This window comes from Ipomoea nil, unplaced genomic scaffold (genome assembly GCF_001879475.1).
Source record: "Ipomoea nil cultivar Tokyo-kokei standard unplaced genomic scaffold, Asagao_1.1 scaffold0688, whole genome shotgun sequence".
Classification (NCBI taxonomy): domain Eukaryota; kingdom Viridiplantae; phylum Streptophyta; class Magnoliopsida; order Solanales; family Convolvulaceae; genus Ipomoea; species Ipomoea nil.
The window spans coordinates 5,595,594-5,604,197 of NW_017617116.1; the positions used below are offsets into that span (position 1 = coordinate 5,595,594).

The 8,604-nt window shown below is 33.1% G+C and overlaps 2 protein-coding genes across 2 annotated transcripts; one reads left to right on the forward strand and one right to left on the reverse strand.

Annotated features, from left to right (window-relative positions):
• Window positions 1-2,841: 2,841 nt before the first annotated feature.
• On the reverse strand, window positions 2,842-3,516 carry LOC109175309 (translation initiation factor IF-1, chloroplastic). The gene has a single exon (XM_019324558.1). The coding sequence runs from the start codon at window positions 3,437-3,439 to the stop codon at window positions 2,987-2,989; it is 453 nt and encodes a 150-aa protein (XP_019180103.1). The 5' UTR covers window positions 3,440-3,516; the 3' UTR covers window positions 2,842-2,986.
• A 1,525-nt stretch (window positions 3,517-5,041) lies between these two features.
• On the forward strand, window positions 5,042-5,958 carry LOC109175446 (LOB domain-containing protein 20-like). The gene is made up of 2 exons (XM_019324705.1): window positions 5,042-5,476; window positions 5,626-5,958. The coding sequence occupies exons 1-2, from the start codon at window positions 5,042-5,044 to the stop codon at window positions 5,956-5,958; spliced, it is 768 nt and encodes a 255-aa protein (XP_019180250.1).
• Window positions 5,959-8,604: the final 2,646 nt, after the last annotated feature.

The window sequence follows — 8,604 nt, forward strand, 5'->3', positions numbered from 1 at the left end:
ACAATATACATTTTTAATATACAAAAAGTACATTATTTGTGTATTGAATGTACATTATTTAATAGTATGATCTACCTAATTGTGTGGACCATGCATGTAACCCTGTTGCGCGCTCCGTTCTTAGGGCATCTCCAAAAGGGAGATTTTACCAAGCTTTTGGAACAAGAAAATTTTGCCTATTGAGATTTTAACAAATGGGAGTGTTGCATTTTGGAGAAATCTTTCTCCTGCAATACCCCAAAGTTTTGTCAGAAGTTAAAAAAAAAAAAAAAAAAAAAAAAAAAGATAGACAATTGAGAGTGGATGCAAATTGACGGCCATTCTCAATTGAAAACTATTTTTCCTTTCCAAAAAAATAATAAAAATAAAAAAGGCAGGCAATTGAAAACTATTTTTTATAATTTTTTTTAAAATCACGCTGGCCCAGCTTTTTTTTTTTTTTTTTTAAATTTAACTTTTAAAAATTCTTGTTTTTAAAAAGTTAAATTATTGTTATTAAATTTATATTTATTAATATATTTATTAATTTAATTAAATTTATATCTGTAGATATGTTATATGCATATTTACGTATGTTCATTCATAGTACTATCTTCATATTTACGTATGTTCATTCATTTATGTTTATATAAAATTATAAATTTATAAATCAAATAAATATTTATTATTATTATTATTATTATTATTATTATTATTATTATTATTATTATTATTATTATTATTATTATTATTATTATTATTATTATTATTATTAACGTCTTTTTGTGTCTTTTACCAATTAATTGCTAATATTAAACAGTTAATTTTATTAAATATTTTTTTTATAAATAACTAATAAAATTCGCGGGTAAAACCTACTAACACAATCCGCTGTCCGTTATCCTGTAAAACAAATAATCTATTCCAAAAAGAGCAGAAGAGTAGGAAAAACATAATTGTTGTATCATAATTTTACTAGTTGAATTTTTTTTTAATGCAGATTAATTCTTTTATATGATTTATAAATTATCATAAAGGAACATAATTTCCGTGCATCTTTGTCATCCAATAAAGAACAAATTATCCAGTCACATTGCACTGTTCTCTTAAACTTATCTTTTAATTATTATTATTATTATATTCTTTTTGTATTGGAGTTTTCATGATATCTTATTATAAAATGGTGGTGGTCAGATCAATCAATTTATGAGTAAACAAATTTATAGATAATATCATGTAATTAATTAAGAAAGTGTGTGTATGTCTGTATATATTTATATAAAATATGTTAAATCATCAAAACCTTTTATCACTTTATTAGTCACATTTCCTTAAAGTTGATTTCACTTTTGTTAGTTGTGACTTTATTATTATCTGACGACGAATATTATGGGTTCGAAGTACTACACATTATTGATCTAAGTGGATTTCTTTTTCTCTAACTCAATAGACCATTGCATATGCATTACTCCGTATTATATTAGTGGATCTCACTTTGCTTTGTTTTCATTTGGTTGGCATAACAAAATGTGAATCAGATGGGCATCGCCAATTAAAACACTTAAAAACACCTAATCCCAATTGCTTAAGCTTCCTTCACTCAGAATAACCCTTTCCTTTCCACGACATTGATTGGGCTGCAACAAACAAACCATGATGATCCCTAAGAATACAATCATTATTGTGTGGATCATATTTTGTCTACTATAAAATAATGTAAATTTAATACAAAACTAATGTACATTCAGTATAAAAATAATATACATTTTATTCAGGGGATGTACATTATTTTTGTTCTGAATGTACATTATATTGTATAATGTACATTCAGTACAAAAATAATGTACATTTAAGTATATTAAAAATGTACTTTTTGTTATGGTCCACATAACATTGTGTGGACCATCGTCCACACAATAATTTGCCCTAAGAATACAGCCTAATTAAACCCAGATATAAGATATTACTTGGGCTATCAATCCTATCATGACTCCTGAAACAGGTCTTTGTGTCAAGATTCACATCAAATTGAGCTCCAACTTGCTTGATGTTATAATTAATGCCTCTAAATCACCTAAATGACATAAAGGGATCAAATAAGCACATACTTAGCTTCCCATTAACATAAAATCATAATATCAATTATGCACAGAAAAATAATAAGAATTAGCGCTTATCAAATTGCTCAATATTTCAACTTGTAATTCCAATCCACTTTCTTTTCCAAATCATATATTAAATTTCTCAACTAATCAAAGCTAAGTTTTTCTTTACTTACTCTACATTTATTTCAACTCAAACGTGTTTGTAATGAATTCACTTTCAATTTGTGTTTGTTTTTCAATCCAAAGTATGAGTAGATAGATTCACATAGGAATTTGGATTGAGCTCTCTTGTTATGAATGCTTGGGTAAATTAAATTGCAAATTGGGATGATATGATGCATTAGCTAAGGTTCTTGTTGTGAGTAATACTTTGTATATTAGGACTCAATTATACAAGAGGATCATAGATGTGTGTTGTTGCTATGAGAATAGGACAACACTATAGCCACACTACTCACATTCCAATCTTGCTTTGAGAAGAGGTTGGAAGAAGATGTAAATAAGGGGTCGTTTACTTCATTTCTCTGTTTTTTCATTTTCATTTTTCCATATTTCAAGAAAATTGCTGCATTTTCCACTACCCTGCAAATATAATGCCATTGTGCATCAACATTCAACAATGACCTAAAAGAAAATCTGGACCTTTACCACTCACTGCCCTGTTGACAATTATGTGAACAAACCCATTGCATTGATACAGTAATTGAACAGTAAATTGGGGGTTTGTATCTAAACGCACAGATAATTAGTGAATAATCTTAAAAACGAAATTTTGCTTCAACAGATAAAATCAAAAATTGCAATGAATAAGTAATAATTACTTGTTATACCAAAAGTTTACATTGTTTTGAACATTATCAATTTGTGGAAGGAGATACGAACCGCAAACCCGTGACCCGGAACTATGAATTAGGGTCCTTGCCGCGGAGCCGGAAGATAATCCGTCCTCGGCTCGAGTCGTAACGGCTGACTTCGACTCTGACTCGGTCTCCGGGCAACAGCCGGATGAAATTCTTCCGGATCTTGCCGGAAATGTAACCTAGAATGACGTCATCGTTATCCAATCGGACCCTGAACATGCCGTTGGAGAGCGACTCCGTTATCGAGCCCTCGTGCGTCATCTTCTGCTCGGCCGCCGCTTGGCACCGGACACTATTTCCGTTCATCTTCCTCGGCGAATCGCGCGGCGAGTTGATCAAACCGCCCCTGGCTTTAGCTACGAGCTTCTCGTGCTCCTTTCCGCGGAAACTCGCCCAGTTTGTGGCTTTCGAAGGCGGCGGAGGAAGATAAACCGCCTTGGTGGCGGTGGAAACGGCGGCGGAGGGGGTTGCTGGCCACCATGAAAGGGAGGCCATTGCTCGCTGCTCAGCTTGGCAGATAAGGTGAAGATTGTGAGTTCTACTCACGCGCCCCGCTCAAACTCTCCACTTCTGAGCTTCCCGGACGGCTTTCATAATTCATATTTCTCATTTTCCAACTTTTGGGCTCATATTCCAACTTTTGGTGCTTCAAAGCCCAATACCCCTTAGGCCTATTTACATCCTTCAAAGCCCAATTTACAATGCAATTGGGGCAATTTATATCGTGCACCAGGGCGCGCATTGCATTGTGCGCCCTGATGCAAAACGATGTCGTTTTACATAATTGTATAAAAAAATACACATAATTGTATAAATAAACACACATAACTGTATAAAAAATACACATAATTGTATAAATAAATACACATAATGATATAAACAAATACAATAATCACGTCGACTCCCTTCCGCGCCTCCCAAAACAACGTCGTTTTAGGAGGCGCAGGGCGCACAGTGCTGTGCGCGCCGTAGTGCAGGGTATAACGATTGTGCGATTGGATAGTGATATGACCAATAGTTATTGCATGGACCGTGACCTACACAGTTATATGACGCAATTTATTTTGTCAATTCAGGTCACCTTGCAAGGTAGATTCCGGTCTAAATGTTCACAATTTACATACAAAATGTTCACAATTTGTATACTACAAACACAAAAATGTTAACATATATGTAATTGATTACCCTCACAAGTTTTTTTCAAGTACTGCAGTTACAGAATATTAACAGATTAAGATTTGATGACGATATATTGCATTCACAAATTCCCTTCTACATCTGTTATGTGTTTTGACTTATAAACACAATTTATATTTTAGAGTTCACAATTTCAATACTAAAAATACATAATTTATAAATAGTTTAATTTAGGATTAGGGCCAAGATGGACCTGATCCACGGTATAACAACTCCTTAATAATGTCTTGTTGTAAGGCATTTATAGGAATGTTGTGCTAAAAGAAAACCAATATATTATGGAATACATTTTGATCATATCAAATTAAACAAAATAACAAATTGTGAATTATAAGGGCATAAACATAATAAGCATTTTTTTTCTTATTCTTTTTTTGTCATGTTACTAACATCATTTAATGCTCTTCAATATACACGTAATAATGTAATTAGATGATTAATTATTCGCGTGAACATTAAAAGAGAGTAAAAACTATTCACCGTCCTTATCTAAATGTCAGTATAATTACGTCATTGTACGTTAAAGACAGATATTACATGTAGAGTTTGTGTTTGATGTGGTACGTGTCAACAAGAATCACACCATCATTACACTACGCTCCGAAAATCAAAATGAAAAATGGTTTTCCCAACCCAATTTGCAAAACCAAATCTAAATGAAATGGTTTGAAGCGGTATATTACATGTTTACTATACATTCTTCTTCACCAACCTTATAAGTCACTCATTTTGCCAATCCTTTCACGAGAATTAGGTGCCCTTTTGGTTCTTTTTTCTGGTATTTATAGAAGTTTTGTATTTGTTTAGTTATAGAAAAACATAAGTTTAATTAGTTTATGCAATCTTTCTCTTGTAATTTCCATACTCATTAAACTATTCTCATTTCCCTCATATACACTGATGGATTCTTCTCACAACTACTTCAATTCCTCATCGATCAACTCCGGTATACTTAACACGGACGCCGCTTACCCGCAAGGCGGTGGCGCTTCCTCTTCTGCCACCGCCGCCCCTAGGCGTAACTACACTGCGGGGCGGGCGGCGGTGTCGGAGTCCCGCGCCGCCCGAGGCGGGCCTTGTGGTGCATGTAAGTTTCTAAGGAGGAAATGTGTCCCGGAGTGCATCTTTGCACCCTACTTCGACCCCGATGAGGGAACCGCCCGGTTCGCCGCCATCCACCGGGTGTTCGGGGCTAGCAACGTCTCCAAACTCCTCATGCACATCCCAGCAGACCGCCGCCCCGGCGCCGTGATCTCCATCTCGTTCGAGGCGGAGGCCAGGCAGGCGGACCCGGTTTACGGATGTGTCTCAACAATTCTTGCATTGAAGCAACAGGTAAATTATAAATTATAAATTATATTGTGTATGTTTCATATGTACTAGACAATGATAGGCCTTTGGACAAAAGGTACAAAGATAATATTAACAACAGATCGACAGACCAGACACATTGCTGAATCACGTAAATCTTGTTCTTCTTTTAGGTGTCATCTCTTGAAGCAGAACTTGCGATGGTGAAAACCCAGATAGTGATCAACAGATTTGCAGCAGAAAATAACCTTCAAACCCTTCAACATCAACAACAGCAGCAGGAGCAAAATGCAGCAATAATAATGGAGCAGCCTGTATATTTGAATAATACTTTCTTTGATCCAAACAGCCTGCTAAACTTAAGCAATTTTACCACGAATTACAACTATATAGGGGAAGCCACACCCCCTATCTCACAGTCTTTAAGTCCCATCTTTCAGCCTCCAAACCCAGATCAAGAACATACCCATTACCCACTTCACTTCACCAATCAAATGTTCCCTTAAAGCATATATAAGGGATTGTTCAGACTGATTTTTCTCGGAGAAGAAGAATGGGACCAAAAGACTGTGAATTAGGGGCAGTGGTTTCCCCTATACAGTTGAAATCCGAGATAAAATTGCTTATGTCTAGCAGGTTGTTTGAAGCAAAGAAAGTATATATTCAAATATGCAAGCTGCTAAGTTAAAGGGATTTTATGAACGATTTTGCATCCTGTATGTGAAAGAGAGTCTGTTAGATCATTATAATTCTTTTGAAAGTTGAATTATATTGTATTTAAACTAGTCTAGTTTTACTATTTCTTTTTAACATGGGACAATGACTATACTTAAAAGTCTTCCCAAATGTAATTAATTTCATTTTTCCAACTCAATGAATATATTTTACTATTCCAGAATCAATTTTGTATTAACTCGTTATCTATTTTGAGCTTAGGCTATCTTTATTCCTGAAATAATCTCACTAATCCTACCTCCATATCATTAAATTTGTAATTTCTTCACTATTTTAACATCCTTGCAATACTAACTCCACTTTCTTATCACATTACAATAAAATAATAAAATAATTAAAAAAAAATAAAAATAAAGCTAAGTACATACAAATCTTGCAAGCTTGTAGTACACGCACAAATAAATAAATAAATATATATATATATATATATATATATATATATATATATATATAATTTCATTTTTTTAATCTGTCACTTTGCAAACCCCATCCTTTCAAGGGTGTAATCAACCTTATAATACATCAAATTAAACCTTTTAAAAATTCGAATTTATGTTAACCGATTCAAATCAGATGTAAACCCAACTTAAAATGTCATTTTAACAATTTTTTCAATATAATATACAATTCTAAGGATGATTTAGAGAGGATATGATGCTAATAAGTTGTAGATTTTTCAGAAACAAACCTGCTGCAATTGTGGATTATCCAAGGTCTTTACTTGCAATGGAGAAACCTATAGATTAATTTAGAACGTAGAGATCAATAAACCATGCATTCATAGGAAGATCACCATAAATTTCTTATATAACAACCAGAACTTGATTATAGTAACAAAAATAAACATAATGGAGATACAAGCATTAAACGATATAAGGAGTGAAGATTTAAAAAAAAAAAAAAAAAAAAAAAAAAAAAAAAAAAAAAAAAAAAAGATAAGGGTTAAATAAGTCATCAAACTATATTGATTTGTGCAATTAGGCCCTTTAACTTCAAAAAGTTCCAATTTAGAACTTTAAACTTATAAAAAAAAGTGCAATTAACACTATTTTATAGGTTGCCTTCAAGTTGATTTAGCGAGTTATGTTGATGTGGCTTCCACATATTTTTTTAAAAATAATATATTATATTAAATTTAATTATTAATTAATAATAATAATCATAAATTTAAAAAAAATTTAAAACAATCTTCTAAATTTTATTCATTGTCCGCCATTCTCGCCAATGACCACTACCCACCGCTAGCTATCACCAGCTCACCGAACACTGGGAAGAAGGCAGCAACCTTCTTCCAAATTGGAAGAAGGCAGCCCGTTGTTGCTTTCATCCAAATCTAGAAGAAGGCCGTTGATGCCTTCTTCCAGGCTGGAAGATGCCATCGGCTGTCTTTGGAAGAAGGCAATCATGTAGATAGCGCAGAAGGCAACGAGGTCGATAAGCAAATGGAGTAGTGGCAGGTGGGCGATGGCAATAATGCAACAATGGTGTCTGAAACGGAAAAGCTTATTTAATTTTGATAATAAAAAAAAAAAAACAAAAGTAACAACAACAACAACAACAATATGACATGACATTAACCTGTAAATAACTTGTAAAAACAGGTAAAAATGGGTTAATTAGAACTTTTTAAAGTTCAAGGGTTTAATTACATATTTCAGTTTAGTTTGAGGGCTTATTTGACACTTATCAAAAAAAAAAAAAAAGTGAGATAAATGTCAAATTAAATAAGCCCTATATTTCTTATCAAAATAACAATTAACCCATCAAACTTTAAAAAACCTCCAATTACAAACTCAAACTCAATAAAATCATACAATTAACTCCATTTTACCGGATTTTACCAATAAACTCTATGTTAAATGCAACATCATCCTAATATTACTTATTTGGAATGATTAATATATATATATATATATATATATTTTAAATAGTCTCTTTCTTGTTCATTTAAAAAAATGTAGATTTTGATAACACATTTACAATCATAGCCAACGGCTTCCCGCTATTGCTGCCTTATTCAGATCCAAAAGAAGGCAATAATTGCGTCTCCTCCTTCAAATATAGAAAAGGGCGATGATCGTTGTATTCTTTTGATCCAAAACAGGTGACAATTGACGCTTTCCTCAAATCTAAAAGAGACAACAACTATTGCCTTCTCCAAATACAACCTAAGATTTACAAGAAGGCGATGTCGTATAGCTTTCTTCAGATCCAGAAGAAATGTGATGCTCATCGCCTTCTTCATATTCAAATGAGGTGACACCATTGCCTTCTTTAATTAGATTATTATGATATGATGACCATCGTTTCTTCAACCCTAAAGGAGGAAACTCCTGCTTTAGACTTAGAAAGCGATAACAATGTTACCTTTTTTCAAATCCAGAAAAGAAAACAACAATCGCTTTCTTTAGATTTAA

Excerpts from the sequence above, each read along its gene's own strand:
- LOC109175309 (XM_019324558.1), bottom strand. The coding sequence starts at position 3,439 with ATGGCCTCCCTTTCATGGTGGCCAGCAACCCCCTCCGCCGCCGTTTCC.
- LOC109175446 (XM_019324705.1), top strand. The coding sequence starts at position 5,042 with ATGGATTCTTCTCACAACTACTTCAATTCCTCATCGATCAACTCCGGT. Across the intron at positions 5,477-5,625 it reads TTCTTGCATTGAAGCAACAG|GTGTCATCTCTTGAAGCAGA; the intron begins GTAAATTATAAA and ends TTCTTCTTTTAG.